This window comes from Triturus cristatus, chromosome 8 (genome assembly GCF_964204655.1).
Source record: "Triturus cristatus chromosome 8, aTriCri1.1, whole genome shotgun sequence".
Taxonomy (NCBI): domain Eukaryota; kingdom Metazoa; phylum Chordata; class Amphibia; order Caudata; family Salamandridae; genus Triturus; species Triturus cristatus.
This window is the reverse complement of record NC_140591.1, coordinates 27873742-27898405: the sequence shown is the minus strand read 5'-3', so window position 1 is coordinate 27898405 and position 24664 is coordinate 27873742. Positions and strand designations below refer to the sequence as shown.

Below are 24664 nucleotides of genomic sequence, written 5' to 3'. Positions count from 1 at the left end.
CAGACAGAGGGAGGGAGGAGGGAGGGAGGACGACAGACAGAGGGAGGGAGGACGACAGACAGAGGGAGGGAGGACGACAGACAGAGGGAGGAAGGGCGACAGACAGAGGGAGGAAGGGCGACAGACAGAGGGAGGAAGGGCGACAGACAGAGGGAGGAAGGGCGACAGACAGAGGGAGGGAGGGCGACAGACAGAGGGAGGGAGGGCGACAGACAGAGGGAGGGAGGGCGACAGACAGAGGGAGGGAGGGCGACAGACAGAGGGAGGCAGGGCGACAGACAGAGGGAGGCAGGGCGACAGACAGAGGGAGGGAGGCGACAGACAGAGGGAGGGAGGGCGACAGACAGAGGGAGGGAGGGCGACAGACAGAGGGAGGGAGGGCGACAGACAGAGGGAGGGAGGGCGACAGACAGAGGGAGGGAGGGCGACAGACAGAGGGAGGGAGGGCGACAGACAGAGGGAGGGAGGGCGACAGACAGAGGGAGGGAGGGCGACAGACCGAGGGAGGGAGGGCGACAGACCGAGGGAGGGAGGGCGACAGACAGAGGGAGGGAGGGCGACAGACTGAGGGAGGGAGGGCGACAGACCGAGGGAGGGAGGGCGACAGACAGAGGGAGGGAGGGCGACAGACAGAGGGAGGGAGGGAGGGAGGGAGGCAGAGGGAGGGAGGGAGGGAGACAGACCGAGGGAGGAAGACAGACAGAGGGAGGGAGGAAGACAGACAGAGGGAGGGATGAAGACAGACAGAGGGAGGGAGGAAGACAGACAGACAGAGGGAGGGAGACAGACAGAGGGAGGGAGACAGACAGGAGGAGGGAGGGAGGGAGACAGACAGAGGGAGGGAGGGAGACAGACAGAGGGAGGGAGGGAGACAGACAGACAGAGGGAGGGAGGGAGACAGACAGAAAGAGGGAGGGAGGGAGACAGACAGAGGGAGACAGACAGACAGACGGAGGGAGACAGACAGACAGACGGAGGGAGACAGACAGACAGACGGAGGGAGACAGACAGACAGACGGAGGGAGACAGACAGACGGAGGGAGACAGACAGACGGAGGGAGTCAGACAGACAGACAGACGGAGGGAGACAGACAGACAGAGGGAGGGAGGGAGACAGACAGACAGACAGAGGGAGGGAGACAGAGGGAGGAAGACAGACAAACAGAGGGAGGGAGACAGACAGAGGGAGGGAGACAGACAGAGGGAGGGAGACAAACAGAGGGAGGGAGACAGACAGAGGGAGGGAGACAGACAGACAGAGGGAGGGAGGGAGACAGACAGAGGGAGGGAGGGAGACAGAGGGAGGGAGGGAGACAGAGGGAGGGAGACAGACAGAGGGAGACAGACAGAGGGAGGGAGGGAGACAGACAGAGGGAGGGAGGGAGACAGACAGAGGGAGGGAGGGAGACAGACAGAGGGAGGGAGGGAGACAGACAGACAGAGGGAGGGAGGGAGACAGACAGACAGACAGAGGGAGGGAGACAGACAGACAGACAGACAGAGGGAGGGAGACAGACAGACAGACAGAGGGAGGGAGGGAGACAGACAGACAGAGGGAGGGAGGGAGACAGAGGGAGGGAGGGAGACAGAGGGAGGGAGACAGACAGAGGGAGGGAGGGAGACAGACAGAGGGAGGGAGGGAGACAGAGGGAGGGAGGGAGACAGACAGAGGGAGGGGGGGAGGGAGGGAGGGAGACAGACAGAGGGAGGGAGACAGACAGACAGAGGGAGGGAGGGAGACAGACAGACAGAGGGAGGGAGGGAGACAGACAGACAGAGGGAGGGAGGGAGACAGAGGGAGGGAGGGAGACAGAGGGAGGGAGGGAGACAGAGGGAGGGAGACAGACAGAGGGAGGGAGGGAGACAGACAGAGGGAGGGAGGGAGACAGACAGAGGGAGGGAGGGAGACAGACAGACAGAGGGAGGGAGGGAGACAGACAGAGGGAGACAGACAGACAGACGGAGGGAGACAGACAGACAGACGGAGGGAGACAGACAGACGGAGGGAGACAGACAGACAGACAGACGGAGGGAGACAGACAGACAGACGGAGGGAGACAGACAGACAGACGGAGGGAGACAGACAGACAGACGGAGGGAGACAGACAGAGGGAGGGAGGGAGACAGACAGACAGACAGACAGACAGACAGAGGGAGGGAGGGAGACAGACAGACAGACAGAGGGAGGGAGGGAGGGAGACAGACAGACAGACAGAGGGAGGGAGGGAGACAGACAGAGGGAGGGAGGGAGGGAGACAGACAGAGGGAGGGAGGGAGACAGACAGAGGGAGGGAGGGAGACAGACAGAGGGAGACAGACAGAGGGAGGGAGGGAGACAGACAGAGGGAGGGAGACAGACAGACAGAGGGAGGGAGACAGACAGAGGGAGACAGACAGAGGGAGGGAGACAGAGAGAGGGAGAGAGGAAGACAGAGGGAGGGAGAGAGAGGGAGATAGAGGGAGAGAGAGAGGGAGAGAGAGAGTGGGAGAGAGAGGGAGAGAGAGAGGGAGAGAGAGAGAGAGGGAGGGAGAGAAAGGGATGGAGAAGGAGGGAGGGAGAAGGAGAGAGGGAGGGAGAGGGTGGGAGGAAGAGGGAGGGAGGGGGAGAGGGAGAGAGAGAGGGAGAGAGAGGGAGGGAGGGAGAGAGAGAGGGAGAGGGAGGGAGGGAGAGAGAGGGAGGGAGACAAGCAGAGTGAGTGAGACAGAGGGAGAGAGAGAGGGAGGGAGACAGAGAGCGGGAGGGAGACAGAGAGCGGGAGGGAGACAGAGAGCGGGAGGGAGACAGAGAGCGGGAGGGAGACAGAAAGCGGGAGGGAGACAGAAAGCGGGAGGGAGACAGAGAGCGGGAGGGAGACAGAGAGCGGGAGGGAGACAGAGAGCGGGAGGGAGACAGAGAGCGGGAGGGAGACAGAGAGCGGGAGGGAGACAGAGAGCGGGAGGGAGACAGAGAGCGGGAGGGAGACAGAGAGCGGGAGGGAGACAGAGAGCGGGAGGGAGACAGAGAGCGGGAGGGAGACAGAGAGCGGGAGGGAGACAGAGAGCGGGAGGGAGACAGAGAGCGGGAGGGAGACCGAGAGCGGGAGGGAGACCGAGAGCGGGAGGGAGACCGAGAGCGGGAGGGAGACCGAGAGCGGGAGGGAGACCGAGAGCGGGGGGGAGACAGAGAGCGGGAGGAGTGTGACAGACAGAGGGAGGGAGACATAGGGAGAGAGGGGGAGAGAGAGGGGGAGAGAGTAAGAGAGTAAGAGAGAGAAGGGGGGAGAGGGAAGGAGAGGGAAGGAGAGAGAGGGAGGGAGAGGGAGAGAGAGAGGGAGGGAGACAGAGAGAGGGAGGGAGACAGAGAGGGAGAGGGAGAGAGAGACAGAGAGAGAGACCGAGCGAGAGAGAGAAACAGAGCGAGAGAGAGAGAGACAGAGCGAGAGAGAGAGAGAGAAAGAGAGAGACAGAGTGAGAGAGACAGAGCGAGAGAGACAGAGTGAGAGAGACAGAGCGAGAGAGAGACAGAGCGAGAGAGAGACAGAGCGAGAGAGAGACAGAGCGAGAGAGAGACAGAGCGAGAGAGAGAGAGAGCGAGAGAGAGAGAGAGCGAGAGAGAGAGAGAGCGAGAGAGAGACAGAGCGAGAGAGAGAGAGAGCGAGAGAGAGACAGAGCGAGAGAGACAGAGCGAGAGAGAGACAGAGCGAGAGAGAGACAGAGCGAGAGAGAGACAGAGCGAGAGAGAGACAGAGCGAGAGAGAGACAGAGCGACAGAGAGAGCGAGAGAGAGAGACAGAGCGCGAGAGAGAGAGCGCGAGAGAGAGAGCGAGAGAGAGAGAGCGAGAGAGCTAGAGCGAGAGAGACAGAGCGAGAGAGACAGAGCGAGAGAGACAGAGCGAGAGAGACAGAGCGAGAGAGACAGAGCGAGAGAGACAGAGCGAGAGACAGAGTGAGAGAGAGCGAGCAAGAGAGAGAGAGCGAGCGAGCGAGAGAGAGCGAGCGAGAGAGAGCGAGAGAGACAGAGCGAGAAAGAGTGAGAGAGAGAGACAGAGCGAGAGAGAGACAGAGCGAGAGAGAGACAGAGTGAGAGAGAGAGAGACAGAGCGAGAGAGAGACAGAGCGAGACAGAGCGTGAGAGACAGAGCGAGAGAGACAGAGCGAGAAAGAGTGAGAGAGAGAGACAGAGCGAGAGAGAGACAGAGCGAGAGAGAGACAGAGTGAGAGAGAGAGAGAGTGAGAGAGAGAGAGAGAGAGAGAGAGCGAGACAGAGCGTGAGAGACAGAGCGAGAGAGACAGAGCGAGACAGAGCGAGAGAGAGCGAGAGAGAGACAGAGAGCGAGAGAGAGACAGAGAGCGAGAGAGAGAGACAGAGCGAGAGAGAGAGACAGAGCGAGAGAGACAGAGCGAGAGAGACAGAGCGAGAGAGAGACAGAGCGAGAGAGAGACAGAGCGAGAGAGAGAGACAGAGCGAGAGAGAGAGAGAGACAGAGCGAGAGAGAGAGAGACAGAGCGAGAGAGAGAGAGACAGAGCGAGAGAGAGACAGAGAGAGAGACAGAGCGAGAGAGACAGAGCGAGAGAGAGACAAAGCGAGAGAGAGACAGAGCGAGAGAGAGAAAGCGAGAGAGAGAGACAGAGCGAGAGAGAGAGACAGAGCGAGAGAGAGACAAAGCGAGACAGAGAGAGACAAAGCGAGACAGAGCGAGAGAGAGACAGAGAGAGAGAGACAAAGCGAGAGAGAGACAAAGCGAGAGCGAGACAAAGCACGAGAGCGAGACAAAGCACGAGAGCGAGACAAAGCGAGAGAGAGAGAGAGAGAGAGAGAGAGAGAGAGAGAGAGAGAGAGAGAGAGAGAGAGAGAGAGAGAGAGAGAGAGAGAGAGAGAGAGAGAGAGAGAGAGAGAGAGAGAGAGAGAGAGAGAGAGAGAGAGAGAGAGAGAGAGAGAGAGAGAGAGAGAGAGAGAGAGAGAGAGAGAGAGATGTGTGTATGCCGGGTCTGGTGGCTCAGTGGACGAAGGCGTCCGCTGCAGGGGCCTGTGTTCAACCTCATGGGCATAGTTTTTTTTGCTCTAGCCCCGCCCCCTCACCCTACTGCCCCGCCCCCACCGGAGCGGCCCTTGGCCATAAACCACTGTGTAAATTTGGCCCCGAGAGAAATTTTGTGAGTACCCATGCTATAGAGTAAAGGAAGCAGGAATGAGAAAGAAAGCTCACTGTCAATGAAACAGGTTCCTCAGGACCGCTTGGCCCACTGCAGGGTCACTGCGAACCGAAGAATCCAAGCAGTAGTCCTTGGTAAAGATGTGGATACTCTTCCAGGTCGCCACCCTGCAGATCTCCTGGATAGGTACCCCAGCAAACAGGGCTGTCAAGGCAGAGACTGCTCTAGTAGAATAGGCACGGACTCTCCTCTGGAGGGGCTTTCCAGCTGCCTGATGACAGCATTTGATGGAACTAGAAATCCAACGTGCAATGCCTCGTTTGGAGACTGGATAGCCCTCACGAGGAGCACTATATGCCACAAAGTGATGGGGTGACTTTCTGAAGGGTTTAGTTCTATGAAGATAGATTTTCAAACAGCCCTGGATATCTAGAGAATGAAGGGCTCTCTCTGCTGGTGTTGTAGGTTGAAATACTTCTTTAGAGCCAGTGGTTTGTTTAAATGAAAGTCCTATGGAACCTTAGGGATGAACTTGGGGTTGGTACGTAACATCACTCTGTCATCCTTGAATTGAAGAAAAGGCTGTTGGATAGTAAGAGTCTGCTTTTCACCAACCCTTCAAGCGGAGATCATTGCCAGAAATGTAATCTCCGCCTTGTTGATAGGTTCGAAGGGATTCTTCATGAATTGAGACAAGACCGCATTAAGGTGCCAGAGTAGTGGAGGAGGCTTGACTGGAGGAAAGACCCTAAAATTTTCCTTCATGAATTGTTTGAGGATTCTCGCTAACCACTTAAGAGGGGCCTGAAAAGGTTCTTCTAAACCGTGAAATAGCCAGATGAACCTTAATAGATGCATGAGCTAGACCAGCTTTGGGCAATGAAAGGATGTAAGGAAGAATCTCATGAGCCGAAGAAGCGAAAGGGTGAATCCTGGCACCAAAGACAAAACCTCTTTCATTTTATCAGATATATTTTGTTAGTGCTCTGTGCCCAGGTGTGAAAAAGAATGTCTTTACACTCCATGGACAGGTTCAGATGATTTAACTCTGTGTTCAGGAGCCATTCCGCTAATTGAAGCAGTTTGCGAACCGGATGCGGAACTTGACCCTGGGAGATCGTCAGTAGTGATGGAATAGGGACCAAGAGAATTGTCTGGTTTCTCCGAGAGAAGGACTTCTGTGTACCAATATTGGCATGGCAAAGATGGAACTATGAGGACCATCCTGCAGGGCTCTGCCTTCATCTTCATGAGAAGCCTTGGCAGGAGGGGAATGGAATGGGAGGAAAAGCGTAGGCAAAGGTGTCCGACCATGCCTTCGAAAATGCATTCCCCCAGGATCCCGGGTGGTGAATCCAACTTGCAAAGTACCTGCATTTCCTGTTTTCCAGTGTCGTAAATAGGTCTATGGATGTCTTGGCTCGGAGTCAAAAATGCTGTCCAGTGTTTCCAGAGTTTCTATTAGTGGCATGCAGACATGATCCTGCTGAGAGTATCCACTGTTGCGTTGAAATTCCCGGGAAGATGTTCTGCTCTTAGCGAAACCCCATTCTGGATCGCCTACTCTCAGAAGCAATGAGCTTCCAGTGACAACAGAGGGCACCTTGTGCTCCCTTGCTTGCTGACATAATGCATCACCGTTGTATTGTCCGTCCTGATGAGAACTGATGAGTTTCTTAATCTTGGAAGGAATGCTTGTAGGGCTAAACAAATTGCTCTTAGTTCCAGCAAACTGATGTGGAGAAGCCGATCGTGTTGCTACCAACAACCACTGATTTGAAGGTCTTGCAGGAACGCTCCCCATCCCTCCAGAGATGTGTCTGTGGTTATTACTCGCGGAGCAGGGGATGCCAGAAAAGAGAGACCTTTCGAAATGTTTTTCTGCTGGGTCCACCAAGAGAAGACTTGGAGCGTAAGCGTAGTTATTTTGATGATATCCTTGAAAGAATCGCTCACCTGGCACCATTGTAAGTCCAGTTGTTACTGAAGGGGGGGCATCCGCAGGCAGCAGAATGGAATAAGGGGGACGCAGGATGACATTGATCCCAGGAGGGACTTGTAACGGCGAAGTGAAAGTGACTTTTTTCTTAGGAAGAGCTGAGCCATAGCCATTAGTTTGGTTTGTCTTTCTAGTGATGCAAAGGCTTTGTTCAGAGATGTGTCCAATATGGCTCCCATAAAGGTAGTGCTTTTGGATGGGTGTAGGTTTGATTTCTCCTTGTTTAAGGTAAGACCCAGACTTTCAAACAGACGTTTACAAGCTGCCACAGAAGCCCGGGCTGCCGCAATGGACGGAGCTTTTATCAACCAGTCATCCAAGTAAGGAAACACCTGGTGATATTGCCTTCTGCGGAAAGCCGCCACCGGGGCCAGACACTTTGTAAATATTCTTGGTGCCAATCTTAGGGCGAATGGCAGAAGCTCAAATTAATTATGGCTCCTGGCTACAGTGTTGCAAAGATACTTCCTGTGCGAAGGATGAATGGGAATATGGAAATAGGCGTCCTGTAGGTTTAGAGTGGCCATGAAATCTCGTGAATTTAGAAACAGCAGTATGTCCTGCAAGGAGACCAAACGGAAGGATTGCTTCTTGGGATAGGTGTTGAGAGTCCTCAAATCTAGGATAGGCGCCACTTTTTGTAAGCCTTCCATTCCAAAAAGAAACAGGAGTAGAACCATTTCCCTCTCTGGGATGAAGGAACTGGTTCTATTGCCTTTTTGTAGCATCAACTGGGCTTCTAGGCGCAGGGGATATAGATACTTCGTCCCTTGTAAGAGGTGGAGTGGATGGTGGAATTTGAATAAAATCTAACTTACAGCCAAACTGAAAGATGTTGAGCACCCATTGCTCCGTTATCTTTCGACAGTTTTGGATGTATAAAGAAATTCTTCCACCCACAGGCGCCCGAAAGTGGGAAGAAAAAGGAGCTGGAGCCTGAGAGTTGTCATTGTCAACGTGTGGAATCTTTCCCCTGTCGTCCTGCTCTTCCTCTGAGTGCTGACCTGGAATAAGCTGCAGACTGAGATTGCCACTAAGTATATTGCGGTCGAAAAGGTTGTGTACATAAGGTGTATGATGGATACCGGTATTGTTGGTATGAGGGCAGAGCTCTTTCCTGATCTCCTGGGAAAGGATATCTTATGGTACTGGAGCATCCCAAACGATTGTCCTTCTTTATGTCCTGGAGAGTCACATCGATGTGCTTACCAAAAAGGGCATATCCGTCAAAAGGAAGATCCAATATTTTATTCTGAACCTCCAGACGAAAAGATGTTGCTCTGAGGCAACCTTGTTGGCGTAAGACTGCGGATGCTGCCAGAGATCGAAAATCTGCAATAGCGATGTCCATTGCGCAGTCTATAACCTGAGGAAGCCCTGAGGATTTTCTTGGCGTCTGACATACTTCTATCAGGGAGTTGGTCGATGTAAGGGGCTAGGTCGCACCACATCTGGTGATCATAGTGACCTGAGATCGCTAGAGCATTAGCTGCCCTGACCATCATCCCTGACATCGAAGAGAATCGTATGCCTGTGTTGTCAAGGCGTCTGCCTTTCTTGTCCGGAGGTGGTGTTACTGGAGCATCCAGGTTTTTGGATTTCCTTTGAGCCACTTGTTATATTACCGAGTCTGGCTTTGGGTTAACCACCAGGCAAGCCGGACTATCTTCTGGGGCCTTATACTTCTTCTCTAAGCTAGGAAGAACAGGAATAACTGTGGCCTTCATAACTTTAAGGCCCTCCTCCCATACGTAACCAACAATGGGGATGGCTCACACGGATTTCCTAAAGGGTTCTTTGAAGTCATAAGGAAAGCACTCCATTTGCGAAGGTGGCATTGGCAAATCGCATCATATGGCTGCTCTTTCCAGAACATTATGAAACACACTGATGTTCTCAGGTGGAGAATCTATTGGAACCGGTGAGGATGAAGATGAGGTGGTAAATATATAGTCATCCCATTCCCTGTGTGGATCCGGAAGCTCGCTCTCCTCCTGGTCGTTATCAGAGGTGACAGGATGCTAGTCAGGAGGCGGTGTTGATGGTGGAGCAGGGACTGTGTGTAATGTTGTCACTACTTAAGGGGTGGAAGGCATTGAATGTTGTTTAGGGGGCACCACAGTATATTCTAGAACAGTACAAGGTGCTGGAAATCTTTTCTTATAGTCTGAAAGCAAACTGTAGATCAGAAAGCATCGTGGATGGCATACAAACCATCTCCTCCTGATACAGTTGTTGGTAGTCCTGAGGAGGCACATAATAATGTTCCTCCTCCTAGCCCTTGGCATTTTCCATGCAACTCCAAAGGACTGTGGGCGTAACCAAAGGGGCCATTATCATCCTCCGAGTCTTCTCCCTCCAGGAGATGTGAAGGAATCAAAGGGTTAGCCTTACTAGGTGATGTGATTTCTGGATTTAAGTGCCTGATTCTTGATTTCTCTGCAGGAATTTTCTCCGTGGTCGACGAAGACAGCGATTGTGTCGTCGATGACGTTGGTGGAGCCACTGTTGCTGTGGACAGTGTCAAAGACAAACTATACACCGTCGCAAGTCGAAGCCGTAGACGGCACAGTAGCCGTCGCTGCTGGCGTCACTGTCGTCACCGCCGATAAGAAAGATGTTGGCAGAACAGTGGTACTTGCAGAGTCCTCTACGACGATCCCGTTGTTGGTGCCATCGTTGGAGGAGGTATCGGCGATGGCTGTCCCATGATAGCAGATACCTGGAAAGCATTGCTCCGCGTCGATGATGGCTATCTCTTTGCCGATGCTGTCATCGTCGACGATGATTTAGTCGACGGTAAAGCCTTAGTCGACTGTTTCTCCTCAAGAGGAACAGAAGGCTTCATAAAGGATTTCCTGCCCTCAGGAGGAGTTGAAGGCGGCACAGAACTTGTCTTTTTAGCCTGCTGTCCCTGGACAGATGTTCTTTCCACTCGTTTTCACCTCCAAGAGGAGATTTTTTAGGACTAATGTCTGTAAGACCCATGGGTGGTCTTTTTTTAGCCTTTACGAGGGCGCTCACCAGATTAGTGAGTTTCAGATCTTTCCCTCTTCGGAGACCTTTTGGAAGACGAGGACAAAGTGGCCTCACCACTCTCCTCACCAGAAATGGGCTCTTTTCTGGATTGTAGCTTTTGGAGCCACATGAGAAGTCACCCCTGTACATCCCTCCGCATTTTGGATGAGAAGGTACAACATACCTTACAATCCTTGGCCTTGAGGTCAAGGAAGAGGCAGTAGATACAGTCCACGTGAGGGTCATCCACATTGTCTTAGAGTAGGTGGCACAGGCTCTAAAAGGACCCTTCCTCTCCTTGTACGACATCAGGAAAGTAGATTAACTAAGCTCAATAAGAAAACAAGTTACTTACCTGTAACTTTGGTTCCCCAGTATTGGTAACTTTCATAGATTCTCATGCTTTGTATCATTCCCCGTCGTCGGAATGGGAGTCTCGGTAAACAAAAATATATATATATATATGTATAACCATAGAAACAAAAGAGAAAAATAGGCCTAGGCCTCATCTCATTTTGTAGTATATCACCCTCTTTGTGTAAAAGAGCCCAAACTTTTGCCAGGACCAATCAGCACAGCCTCACCCCTTGGAACCTTCCTGAGAGAGCTCAGAGCCTCAGATTTTCGTAGCCGTTGTGCCAACAGCCACTACCTCAGTAAACCGGCAGAGCTTTCCCAGGGGAGGTGGGTGGGCGCATGAGAATCTATGAAAGTTACCAATACTGGGGAACCAAAGTTACAGGTAAGTAACTTGTTTTCTTACCCCAGTATTGGAACTTTCATAGATTCTCATGCTTTGTATCAGAATAGCAAGCAGTAAATCACGACAAGCACATTTCGGAAAACACATGGCTTTACAAACTCATCTCAGTGTACATGACAGAACAACCATTACTGAAAACAAATGTGCTCACCAGGATGGAGGGATTGTAGGGAAAGCTCACATCTCATTGAAAAAGATTCCGGAGGACTGCTTGACCAACAGCAGCTTCATCTCGTCCCACCGATTCCAGGCAGTAGTGCTTCGTGAAGGTGTGTACACTGCTCCACGTTGCTGCCCTGCAAATGTCCTTGATCGCAACTCCAGCAAAGAGAGCCACTGAAGACGCCATCGCTCTCGTAGAATGAGCCCGGGCCCTTTTATCCAAAGGTTTGCCCGCAGCCTGATGACAGTATTGGATTGCACTGGAGATCCAGCGGGAAATGCCACTCTTGGCGAGCGGCAACCCCTTCCGTGGTGCACTGTAGGCAATAAATAGCTGAGTAGACTTTCTGAAAGAGCGTGTGCGCTCGAGATAGAATTTCAGACATCTCTGGACATCCAAAGAATGCAATGTTCGTTCCGCCTGGGTGGAAGGACGCGGAAAAAAGGAGTTCAAAATTAAGGGCTCATTCAAATGAAACTCCGAAGGCACCTTCGGGATGAATTTTGGGTTGGTTCTCAAAATCAGCACATCCCTCTTGAACTGCAGAAAAGGCTCCACTATAGAGAGAGCCTGGAGTTCACTAACCCTCCTAGCCGAAGTTAATGCCAAGAGAAGGGCTAGTTTCCACGACAGGAACTTCAAGTCCGCCTTGTGAAATGGCTCAAAGGGCGCTTTCATCAGTTGAGCCAGTACTAGGTTAAGCTGCCAGATAGGAGGGGGTGGTCGGACCGGAGGAAACATCCGAAATAACCCCTTAAGGAACTGCTTAACAATCCTTGCGGACCATAGAGATGGCCCCGATGTCTTCCGTCGAAAACGGGATATGGCAGCCAGATGTACCTTGACCGAAGAGTGCGCCAGACCTGATTTAGCCAGAGACAGGATGTAAGGCAAAACCTGATGTGGCCGGGACTTATAAGGATGGAGTTTATTCCTGTTGCACCATAGACAAAATCTCTTCCATTTTGCCCTATATGTCTTATTAGTGCTTGGCGCCCGCGCCTGAGATAAAACATCCCTGCACTCCCTGGAGAGATTCAGATGACGGAATTCTCTGTGTTCAGGAGCCACGCTGTCAAGTGAAGTGACTTCGGATCCGGATGGAGCACCTGCCCCTGATCTCGCGACAACAGAGATGGAATCAGTGGCAAGCGAATCGGGCGATCCTGGGAGAGAAGCAGGAGTTCCGTGAACCAGAACTGCCGCGCCCATGCTGGAGCAATGAGAATCATCTTGCATGGTTCCGCCCTGACTTTCCTGAGAACTCGAGGAATGAGGGGAATGGGAGGAAAGGCGTAGCAAAATGCGCCGAACCAAGCAATCGAAAGGGCATTCCCCAGAGACCCTTGATGGGGAACCTTGCTTGCGTAAAACCGGCACTTGGCGTTCTCCGGGGACGCGAAGAGGTCTATGGTCGGAGTACCCCATCTCTTGAACACTGCCTCCAGCGTGGCCTGATCTAACTCCCACTCGTGAGTCACTTCCGTCTGTCGACTTAGAGCATCCGCTGTGATGTTGAGACACCCTGCTAGGTGCTCGGCTTGCAGAGTGATCTTGTGAGAGATCGCAAAATCCCAGATCATCTGAGCTTCTTTGGACAGAGTCCGCGACCTTGTTCCCCCTTGCTTGTTGATATAGTGCATGGGTGTCGTGTTGTCTGTCCGGACCAGCACTGCACGATTCTGAAGTCTGGGAAGGAACGCCAGCAAGGCTAAGTGAATGGCCTTCAGCTCCAAGAGATTGATGTGGCGTAGTCTGTCTGCTGGACTCCAGTGACCGCTGACCTGAAGCTCCTGGAGGACAGCTCCCCATCCTTCTAGGGAAGCATCTGTGGTCACCACCATAGGAGAAGGAGGGATCCGGAACGTTAATCCTCCTGCGATGTTCTCCTTCACCAGCCACCATTCGCAGGCTTTGCGCATAGCAGGTGTTATCCACACCTTGTCGTTGAACGACCCTTCTGCCTGGCGCCATTGTTTGTCCAACTCCTCCTGCAGAGGACGCATATGAAGCCTGCAATGCGGTATTAAAGGTATGCAGGATGAGATTGATCCGAGTAAGGACTTGTACCGTCGAACCGATACATATCTCCTGTGCAGCATTTGGCGAGCGGAAGTGGTCAGTTTGCCTTGACGCTCCTCCGACGGACGAGCCGTGCATTGTTTCGTGTCCAGAATAGCCCCAAGGAACTTTCGTGACCTGGAGGGTATCAGCACCGACTTGGACATGTTGAGCTGAAGACCCAAATGGGCGAACAACCGTATGCAAGTTGACACGGCCTGAGACGTTGCCTTGAACGACGGAGCCTTGACGAGCCAGTCGTCCAAGTACGGGAACACTTCCAAGGACTGCTTCCTTAGAGAAGCAGCGACTGGTGCCAGCATCTTCGTGAATATTCGGGGTGCCGACCGAAGGCCAAACGGAAGCACCTTGAACTGGAAATGGCTCTTGCCTACTGTGAAGCGTAGATATTGCCTGTGAGCTGGGTGGATCGGAACATGGAAGTATGCATCCTCTAAATCCAGGGACGCCAAAAAATCTCCCGGATTGAGTAGTCGTAGAATATCCTGGAGAGTGACCATCCTGAAAGAGAGTTTGATGAGATAGGTGTTGAGCTCCCTGAGGTCTAGTATAGGACGCCATGTATCTTCCGTCTTCCGAACCAGGAAGAACCTGGAATAAAACCCGTTGCCCCTTTGTGAAAGAGGTACGGGCTCTATCGCCCCCTTGATGAAAAGTTGGTGGGCTTCGAGATGTAACAGTCGGAGATGTTTTGATGGACGGGCGTCCGGAGCTCTTGTTGGAGGAAGATCTTGGAACTCCAACGTATGGCCACTCTGAACAATATTTAAGACCCACCGGTCCGATGTTAAAAGAACCCAGCTGTCCAGACAAAAAGATATCCTGCCCCCGACCGGTGTTCTTGGTAGGGGAGGAACAGTAGCCAGAGCCAGGAGGCCGCTATTGCCTCTTGGCGTTGTCTCGTCCCTGACGATTCTGACGTCCTCTCTGGGACTGTCGAGAGAAAGACGCCGACTGTCCTTGGCGTTGGCCGGAGTATTGACCTTTATAGGACTGTCCTGATTGTGTGGAATATTGACGTTGGTTTCCTCTGTAATTAGAAAACCCTCGACCACGTGCCCCTCTGAATGGCACTTTGCGATAGTTCAAAGACCCCAAGGACTTAGCTGTGTCTGTGTCCTTCTTTATGCTTTGGAGGGCGTCATCCACATGCTTACCAAAAAGCATCTCCCCGTCAAAGGGAAGGTCCAAGATCTTATTCTGGACCTCCTGGCGAAACCAGATCGCCTTCAACCAGCCTTGACGGCGCAAGACCGCTGACCCTGCCAAAGCCCTGAAAGCAGTAGAGGCTATGTCCATCGCACAGTCAATGACTTCCGAAGAACATCTTTCCCCTTCCATCAGAACCTGCTTGGCTTCCTCTTGACTCGACTCTGGTAGCTGGTCCATGAACGGCTCCATGTCGCACCACATCTGGCGGTCGTACCTGCCTAGAATAGCCAGAGAATTAGCTGCACGCACCAACAAGCTGGCCATGGTGGAGAATCTTTTTCCCACATTGTCCAGCCTCCTGCCTTCTTTATCCGGAGGCGTGGTTAACGGAGTGGACGGATTCTTTGACTTGCTTTGTGCGGCTTGAGATATTACGGAATCCGGCTTAGGTTGTCCTAGGAGACATGCAGGACTGCCCTCAGGGGCCTTGTATTTCTTCTCCAGCCGGGGAAGAACCGGAATGACCGTCGCCGGATTCTGCATCGTTTTAATTCCCTCATCCCAGACATGTTCTATGATGGGAATTGATCTGACCGACTTCCTATACTGTGCTTTAAAGTCATATAGGAAGCAGTCGGACTGCTCCACTGTAAGGGGCAGACCAAACCTCTTGGATGCCCGTTCCATCAAATTATGGAAACCACCAATATCTGCCGGAGGCGATATATTTGTCTCCCGGCCCACAGCATCCGGATCCTGCATACCAGTGTCATCAGGGTCCCCATCCGGATCCCCTGGATCAGTAAGAGGGATCACCTGCCCCTCGTCGTCCTCATCTGTATCCAAATCTTGTGAGTCTTGATCGGCAGGTTCCGTACCTGAAGGTTGAGGAACCACTAACGGTACCACCGTTGAAGTGGTACGAGGTATGTCCTTTGGCAGAGGTGGCAAGTCCATTGCCATGTCACGTGGCACCACAGACGTAGAAGGACGCACCGGAGTGAGATCTGGTAATGACGGAAAACGAGCTTTATAGTCTTGCAGCATCATTTGCAAATCCGTCACTAAAGCCACTGGCAAGGCTATCATATCCTGCCTCAGAGAGCGGGGGTGTACTTCCTGTGTCAAGCTTTGCCGCCCCTCCTGCACCTCTGGACCATAAAAGTCCTCAGTATCCGTGTCCTGCTGTTTCACATTCAGGTCTGAAGGGCTGTAGGCGTCCCCATACTGCCCATCCTCTTCCTCCGAGTCATCGAGAAGCATGGATGGTGGCAAAGGCGTGACCCGCCTAGGAGAAGTCATGTCCGGCGTAATCTTTAATCTCTGGATGGCAAATCCCGAATTCTTCGTCGTCGACGGAGTCGATGGCAAAGGGATTCCCTGCGTCGACGAACTCGACGACGTCATCGTCGACTGAAGGGTAACTTTCGTCGACGGGGCTAGAATCGTCGTCGACGATGAGGACGTCGACAGTTCCGGAATCGTCGTCGACGGAGCCTTCTTCTTCGTCCACGGAGCATGTTTCATCGTCGACGGAGCAACCGTCGACGGTCTCGTCGACGAACTCGTCGTCAGCAACATCGACGAACTCGTCGTCGTCATCGTCGACGTGGTCTTCGTCGTCGACACCGCCGTCGAAGACGAGAAAGTAGCCGTCATAGACGATGAAGTAGATATCGTCGACGGTCTCGTCGACGACCCCATGGAAACAGTCTTAACTATGGAGATCGTCGTCGACGTACCTGCTTTAGCCTGCGTCGACGGACGCTGTTTCTTCACTGGAACCGACTGAGGAGTTTCTGCAGCATGTTTCTTCACAGATTTCTCCTTCTGGGACGGAGGGGAAGATGTTGCAACCTCCTTCTTTGTCCCTAAGGGCTACGTCCACACCAGCAGCCCGCCCCTGCCTCTCCTTTACACTGCCGTGAGGAGATTTCATGGGACCAGCCTACTCAGACCTTTCAGAGATCCCGTGAGGGGCTTTGAGAGGGGGTTCCGCAGAGGTGGAGGGAGATGACCTACCCCTCTTCTTAGATCTCCTGGAGGAGGTACCAGAGATTGATTCCTCCTCATCCGAAGAGAGAACCTCCGTCCTGGTCTTTAGCTTCTGCAGCCACGTCAGCAACCGACCCTCTCTGTCTCTCAAGGTTTTGGTAGAGAAGGTCCGACAAATTTTACAGTCTGTGGCCTTGTGTTCCGGGTACAGGCAGTATATGCAGTTTTCATGCTCATCTTCCACAAACAGTCTCTTCTTCCCACAAGAAGCACAAGATCTGAATAAAGCTTTCTTCTCCTTTTCTGACATTATGTCACAAAAGATGGCAAATAAAGATGACTAATAGTAAAATTCTGAGAAACTGAGCAGAGCTCAGTGGAGACTCCCTAGCACAACGTGCGGTAGAAAAATCTGAAGCTCTGAGCTCTCTCAGGAAGGTTCCAAGGGGTGAGGCTGTGCTGATTGGTCCTGGCAAACGTTTGGGCTCTTTTACACAAAGAGGGTGATATACTACAAAATGAGATGAGGCCTAGGCCTATTTTTCTCTTTTGTTTCTATGGTTATACATATATATATATATATATATATATATATATATATATATATATATATATATATTTTTGTTTACCGAGGCTCCCATTCCGACGACGGGGAATGATACAAAGCATGAGAATCTATGAAAGTTCCAATACTGGGGTAAGTAGAATTCTGAATAAAAGGTTAGGAAAAAGCTCAAAAGAGAGTAGTTACGGAAAAAGATACTGAGCAGAGCTCGGTGGAGACTCCATATCACATCATGCGGTATAAAATCTGAAGGTCTGAGGTTCTCTCAAGAGGGTTCTAGAAGGTGGGGTGTTCTAATTGGCTAAGGCCTTTTTTGGTCTCTTTTACACAAAGAGATGGATATGTTACAAAACTGAAATGGGCCTAGGCCTATTTGTCTACTTTATGCTAACGTTGCATTTCTGTTTTGAAACACTGGGGAGTCCCATCTCGACGACAGGGGAAGGATTCAAGCATGTGAATCTATGAAAGTTCCAATACTGGGGTAACACACAGTTATACCAGCCCCACCAAAGCCCTCCCTCTTTTTGGGCTGCCCTGCTGATGGGTACTTCTGATCCTGAATGCATAAGGATCTGTTTTAGAGTTACGCAGGTCCTGCTAGCTATGAGCGCCTTGTTGTGATGCAAGGGCCTCCTCGGGCTTCCAAGGACAGAGGCATAAAATAGTCCCGGTCTTGTGCCTCCGAAAGAACTTCATCAGAATCTGGTATGAACCAGGTCCGTTGCTAAGTTATAATGGGTAATAAAGCATTTTCGAAAAGGCACTAATTCAAAGGTAACATGGTGGGCAGGTATCAAAACAGGAAAAGGAGAGGTGGCTTCCAGGTGAGGTCAGCAAGATGGTTCTGAGAGTTAATGGCTCACTGCTTACATCTGCATGCTAAACGTTTGGAATACGGCAGGATAAAATCATCCATCTAAGGATTATAAATTGGTTCTATTAAATTGAGTAAGAGTAACATAGCGCAACAGGACGGCAAAACTGAAGTAACAAGTTCGGTATTAAAGGTGGCCATCATCACCTTGGGCAAGAAAGCTTCGGCCAACCTTAACAAATTTATGTACACAGAAGCATCTCAATTGCTCACTTTCAAGCTTTTCACACAAGAGGGAAATGTGGCTCAGCAAAAGAAAAGAGAGGAATTGTGGGAAACGCTGGTTGACGAGAAGACCAGCACAGAGCACTTTAGATAATAAAATACAAAGCATTTAGGCCACAGCGGAACAGTCATGTGCAGTATGGCACCACCCCTTAGATGTCTCACCAGGGATTCTTGCTGGCACCTCTACAAGTTATCTATGAGTAGGTGGTAGGGTTCTTTTAAATTGAAGCTGCCAAATGCTGAAACTTGCTTGTGGTACATCTGCAACTTTAAAAGCGCTTTGTTACTTTCTGGCAGGAGCCTTAAAACTTGGCAAGTCAATGTTTAGGTCATAGTAGCTGCCATTTTATATTTACTCTTTAGTTTAACGCCAGGAGGCCTTAGTGCCAATGTGCAATTTAAATGCCCTAAAACCAAACCAAACAAAAAGTTTAACTTTGGGTCTTAGATCTTTTGATGGATTGAAGATCTGCAGATGCCTTCTAAATACTCAGGGGCAGGGCCATGCACTACTTTATGTCCCAGTAAGAGGGACTGAGAATTGATTTGATTATAAACCAGCAGCTAATAAAGCTCTCTAAGAACAGAGGGCATACAAAATCTTGCAAATCCTGTGGTTTTTTGAAGTTGGCTTAGAAGGTTACCAAATGCAGAGCAGTACAATAGTGGCGTCTGACACCCAATATGGACCTGGCAACATGCACTTTATGGTGTACACCCAAAAGGTGTTTGATGTGTGTTTGAGATTGCAGATGATAACTGATAAAAGGCATTGCCGAATTGATTTGGTAGTCTATCACCCCCCACTTTTCTAAAAAACACACCTAGGTTTTGAATTTGGTCCTCAGGCGTGATGACTCTCCCCTGATGTAAGGGCAGAAAATCTTTATTAGATTTCCTCAAAGAGTTGGGACCGATACCTAAGAATTCTTTTTCTTCCATTTCAGATCTTGGAAGTTATCCTCCAGCTGGTCCTAAATTAAGCTGTAGACCGATACTTTGGTATCAGCAACGCTCTCGCCTTTGGGCAGGTTAAACACCACCATGGTGTCATGAGTGTAACTGTGGAACTTGATTGGCTGCAAGCACAAGATCATGTAATGGTTTATTGCACACATTAAACAGTATATGAATATAATTTCTGCTTGTGTGAAGTAGGATGTTGTAATATCTGCTTTCGTGTTTACAGTCTCTCTGTGCCAGCGTGCCCACAGCAGCGAATTGTTATTAATTATAATGGCAGGTCACTCTAAACTGATGCTCAATGTGATACATCCCTGAGATAGATACCATATTCATTCTATGTAAAAAGATGGCTTACCTGCTGGGCAGAAGAGGTTTTTCACTTCCTCAGAGCAGGGATCAGTCATGGGATACGGTCCTCGCTCTTCTTTGATGCTATCTGGGACCATCACTATGTTGAGCTCTTCTTCTGTAATAATGAGAAAACCCATTGTTAATTCACAGTCAGTCGCTGGAGATGAGGTCCCGACTCCTCTGTCACCACCTTGCTCTTTTCATGACATCAATCTCTGCGTAGATTCATTTGATGCTGGCCAACTCACACATTCACAAATACATGCATTTCTGGACATAACGTGTAGATTGCTGGACAGAAAGAAGCTCCTAAATCTTGCAAAGCGGTGGTAGTACTGATCCACCAGCTTCACTTTCACACTTAGTCATTCATGTGCTTGGAAGTCCTCTCATCTGACAGTTCATGGAGCTGAAGCTTGATGTTGCCATGGTCAGTGCCCTCCTACTTGGTTATCATGTGATATAGTAAGAATCATTTTGGTGCAGTAACCCAGTGAATAACCAGGGGGTGCCATGGGAGAAGGGAGACTGAAACATATGAGCCACAGGGTGTTTTAAACCATGCAAGACTCCAGAACTAGGTTTTTAACATTAAGAAATGGATAGGAGCTGGTTTTGAAAATGAAAAGCAAAAACCTTCAGTGAGAAGTTGGCCTAGTATATGCTGTCCACTAGCTATAGTGGGCACCCTGTACCAGTCCTAACAACCCCTTATTGGTTATAGGTTAAAGACAACCTTTATTGAAAGCTATCCTAGTGGTAGCTATGGAGAGCAGCCTTCAGGCTAAGTCTTGAAGCAATGTAAAGCAGCTTGTTTTACCAGTCTATAATCTCTTGAGTGTCTAAATGGAAGACAACCACACCAGGTATATATATAAAATATATTTATTTATTTCTAAACACACCCTCCTAGACTCTTTATGAAACTAGAGGTCAAAACACATAAGTTACACTTCAAATATGACAGTAATAAGCACAAATACACGTCAGGCCAAACCATATACTAAAATAGAGGTATAAGAACCACGACTTAACTAGACACAAGGCCTAGAGCCTGTACAATCGCTGGGACCCCAATGAACCACCCAAGGTAGTGACACAGGGGTCCCACGGGGGCCGTGTGCAGTGTGAGAACACAGCCGCGAGGTTCCGTTAGCTTCTATGGCAAAAGTCGCGGTTAGATTTTTAAAGATTAGGGACCGTTAGAAACAAACTAGGACCAAACCCTTTGGGACTTAGGAAGTTCTAGGGCCAACACCCACGGGAGCACCGGAGTACTCGTGATACCTCACCCAGGGAAGCCAGGTGCATAGGTGTCAAATGGTGTCGGGTCGCGTCGCCGATTTCAATGGGAGCTGGCAAAGAAGTGCTGCTGCCGGGAAGATGCGAAGTGTCCGAAGAGATCCAAGCCTGGATCAAAGATGAGAAGAACCTGAAAGCAGAGGGGTAAGAGTCTGGGTCACTAGCCAGAGACCAGGAAGGTGATAGGCGGATGCCCACCGATGTTGGGTGTTTCAGGTGAAGCTTGACTCTCCAGCCACGAGGACCAGGAGGCGTCGAGGACGACCAGGAGCTGGATTCGAGCTGTCCCACGAAGGACGTCGAGTGCTGCAGCGTCGGTGCCCGGATTGGACACAACAAGCCTTGGCAACAGCACCCAACGCAGAAAGGAGAAAGATGCTTTGGTGCAGACCAGCAAAGTCTGAGGGACTCACCACTTGGTAGGGAGTCAGGGCATGTCTGGAGCAACAAGGGAAGCCCAAGGAAATTTAAAGTTACCCCCTCAGGAACCCACCAGTCGACGGACCAGGGATCGCGAAGGGACCTCGAGAGGAAACAAAATGACGGGTCACTAGGTGTGACTAGGCTGACAATCTTCGGTGGATCTTCTGCTCGAGGTGGGGCTACAAGTAACCCCAAGCAAGACTTCAAGAGAGGTCGAGAAGTCAATGCACTTGCAAAAGTGCACGGTGACCAGGAGTTCCGGTTCCACGCTACTCACGAGGGCTGCAGGTCTCAGCTTTGCTGGGGACTCGGGTCGGCCTCTGAGATGTCTGGAAATCCTCTTCCTGGGCTGCAAATACTTCGGAGTCCGGCAGGAGCTTCGGAGATGCAGACCGGCAAATTGCTTCGTTGGTGCCTGCCAAGCAGGGGAGTCACTCCTTGACCCCAAGGGAGATTTCTTCAGTCCTCTAGTCGTTAGTAGAGCGTTAAAGTTCCAGGATTCAGCTTCAGAGTTTCGTCCAGGGATATCTAAAGTTCTGGTTACAGAGGTTCCTTACTTATACCTAAGGAAGGGGTTGGACTAGCTCTAGAGACCCACCTAAGGGAGGGTTTGGAAAGAGGGGTGGCTACACCCATTTCCTTTGTCCAGTTTCGCACCAGGGCAGGGGCGGGTAGCCCCTGAACCGGTCTGAGCTGGACTATGCACAGGGACACCAAATGTGCCCCAGTGCAGGACTTCAAAGCACTCTGAGAGTGCTCCCACCCAGCCCCAATACACATCATCCTGTCTGGGAGGTGATTACACCTCCCTGTGACAGGAAACCTATTGTCGAGGCCTCCCCTGCCAGAATTTCGGTCAGCAGCAGGAGGCCAGACCCGTGTCTGTGGCTGCAGCATCCATTCTGTGATGCCAGGGCTCTGTTAAGTTTCTACCGGGTATACCAGTACTGCCATGTCTCTCCCTCTAGAAGGGGGGGATTATACTCCCACACCAGTTACTGGTGTGGGGGTATGATTCCAAGGTGTTTGACACCAAACACAACATGTTTCCGTGCAACCAGTCCAAAGTTAGTATTTACCGTTTGGTTATAATGCACTTAAGAGTATATGGTTAGGCTGCACCACTGACAACCCCAGAGAAGAGATTTCGAAGGCTGCAGAGGGGCTAAGCTCATGCCTGGGCACCCTCTCACATATAACCAAGCACCCTACCTTCAGGATTGATAAGGCCGGCCATAGGAGTGACTGATAGGTTTGTATGCGCAGTGATAGGTGAGGAATAGTGAACCTATACCTCAGTAAGGGGTGAATGCACCACCTTACCCAGACTGCAGTAGCAGACCTGTGGTGTCATTTTGGGTGGCTGTCCAGGGGTGGCGTAATACATGCTTAGGCCTCTGGGGTACCTATGCCCTGGGTACGTAGTATACCATATACTAGGGACTCACAAGGGTACCTCAGGATCCAATCTGTGGTGTACCTAAAGTACATGCAATCAATTTAGAGAGGAAGCAGCTAGGCTGGGGCCCTGAATAGCAGGGTCTCAGCCAGACTAAACTCGAAAAATAGTGAAACACCAGCAAAAAGTGGGGGTAAACATGTGAAGCAGATTCTACTCTCCTACCCAACCCCAACCCCCGCCCCCCGCCCAAACGCAGGGACATTAAACTAACCTTGACCAGTTGAGTCTTCATGTTCTAAGAGGTAATTTCTGGAGAGTCCATTGGCAGGGTTACTCCCGGGTCTATGTTCCACTGTATAGTCCATCCCCTGTAGGGAAATGGACCACCTGAGAAGTTTGGGTTTTCACCCTTTATCTGTTTTAGCCATAAGAGGGGCTTATGGTCTGTCTGAACAATGAAGTGAGTACCAAACAAGTATGGCCTCAACTTCTTCACAGCCCAAACCACAGCAAAGGCCTCCCTCTCAATGGCTGACCAAAGTTTCTCTCTGGGGGTCAACCTTCTGCTTATGAAAGCTACTGGTTGATCCTGACCTTCATCATTCGACTGTGACAGTACAGCCCCTACCCCCAACTCAGATGCATCTGTTTGGACAATGAACGTTTTGGAGTAGTCAGGACTTTTCAGAATGGGAGCAGTGCACATGGCCTGCTTCAGGTCATCAAACGCCTTTTGACAGCTAACTGTCCACTGAACCTTTTTGGGCATTTTTTTAGAGGTTAAGTCATTCAGGGGTGTCACTATTGATCCATACACCTTGATAAATCTTCTATAGTACCGAGTCAAGCCTAAGAAGGCTCTCACCTGAGTCTGGGTAGTTGGAGCAACCCAGTCCATTATGGTTTGGATTTTGCTCTGCAATGGTTGAACATGGCCTCCACCTACAAGGTGGCCCAGGTACACAACCTGACTCTGCCCTATCTGGCACTTAGTACCCTTGATAGTTAGGCCTGCTTTTTGCAGGGCCTCCAAAACATTCCTCAGGTGGACCAGGTGATCCTCCCAGGTGGAGCTAAAGGGAGCAATATCATCTAGATATGCTGCACTATAGTCTTCCAGGCCTGTAAGGACTTGATTCACCAACCTTTGGAAAGTGGCAGGTGCATTCTTCAAACCAAAGGGCATTACCACAAATTGATAGTGCCCACTAGGGGTAGAAAATGCGGTCTTTGGCTTTGCATCATCAGCTAGTCTGATCTGCCAGTAGCCAGCTGGCAGGTCAAATGTGCTTAGAAACTTGGCGGAGGCCAAAGTATCTATCAGGTCATCTGCCCTGGGGATGGGATGGGCATCACTCCTAGTGACTGTATTGAGACCCCTGTAATCCACACAAAACCTCATCTCTCTCTTGCCATCTTTGGTGTGAGATTTAGGTACCAGGACTACTGGACTAGCCCAAGGGCTATCTGAGGGTTCAATAACTCCCAAATCCAACATCTTTTGGACTTCTGTCCTTATACAGTCCCTGACATGGTCAGGTTGCCTGTAGATCTTATTCTTCACGGACAGACTGTCCCCAGTGTCCACTTCATGAGTGCACCAGGTGGTCTGACTTGGAGTCAGCGAAAGGAATATGCTACTTACCGGTATGCATCTGTTCTTGGCATGTAGAGCTGCAGATCTACACACTATGCATAGATCGCCATCTGGTGTTGGACCCGGATGCTTGCACTTGTTTTTGTCCTGGAAAGTCTTTGGAAGTCACAAGATGGGTGACTCCTCCTTAGGATGCTAGTGCGCATGGGCATCAGCTCCATCCTCAGATTGTTTTTCGCCAGCAGGGAAATGATGGAGCTTAGTAAGAAACAGGAAATATGCCCATGTATGGTGTATCTAAATAAGATCTTACTGGAACAGATAAAGGTAGGCGGGGAGGCGTGTGTAGATCTGCAGCTCGACATGCCAAGAACAGATGCATACTGGTAAGTAGCATATTCCGTTCGAGGCATATGAGCTGCAGATTACACACTATGCATAGATTGTATAGCAGTACCCCTCCTTAGCGGCGACCACCAGTATCTGTTGCAGTAGTTTGAAATAGTGTTTTGAGTACAGCCTGGCCCACACTAGCTTGTTGTTTTGTTTGCACATCTACACAATAGCTTTTTGTGTATGTGTGCAGTGTAGACCATGTAGCTGCTCTGCAGATGTCATCTAAGGGAATGTTCCCTAAAAATGCCATG

At 50.7% G+C, this 24664-nt stretch overlaps 1 protein-coding gene across 3 annotated transcripts in view; it reads right to left on the bottom strand.

The window, feature by feature from the left end:
- LOC146799877 (uncharacterized) overlaps positions 1–24664 on the bottom strand; it is a 217651-nt gene that overhangs the window by 43716 nt on the left and 149271 nt on the right. For all 3 annotated transcript variants that reach the window (XM_085620792.1, XM_085620793.1, XM_085620794.1), the window contains one exon: positions 19298–19408. In XM_085620792.1, the coding sequence (XP_085476918.1) occupies positions 19298–19408 (111 nt within the window). The remainder of the gene's footprint in view (positions 1–19297; positions 19409–24664) is intronic.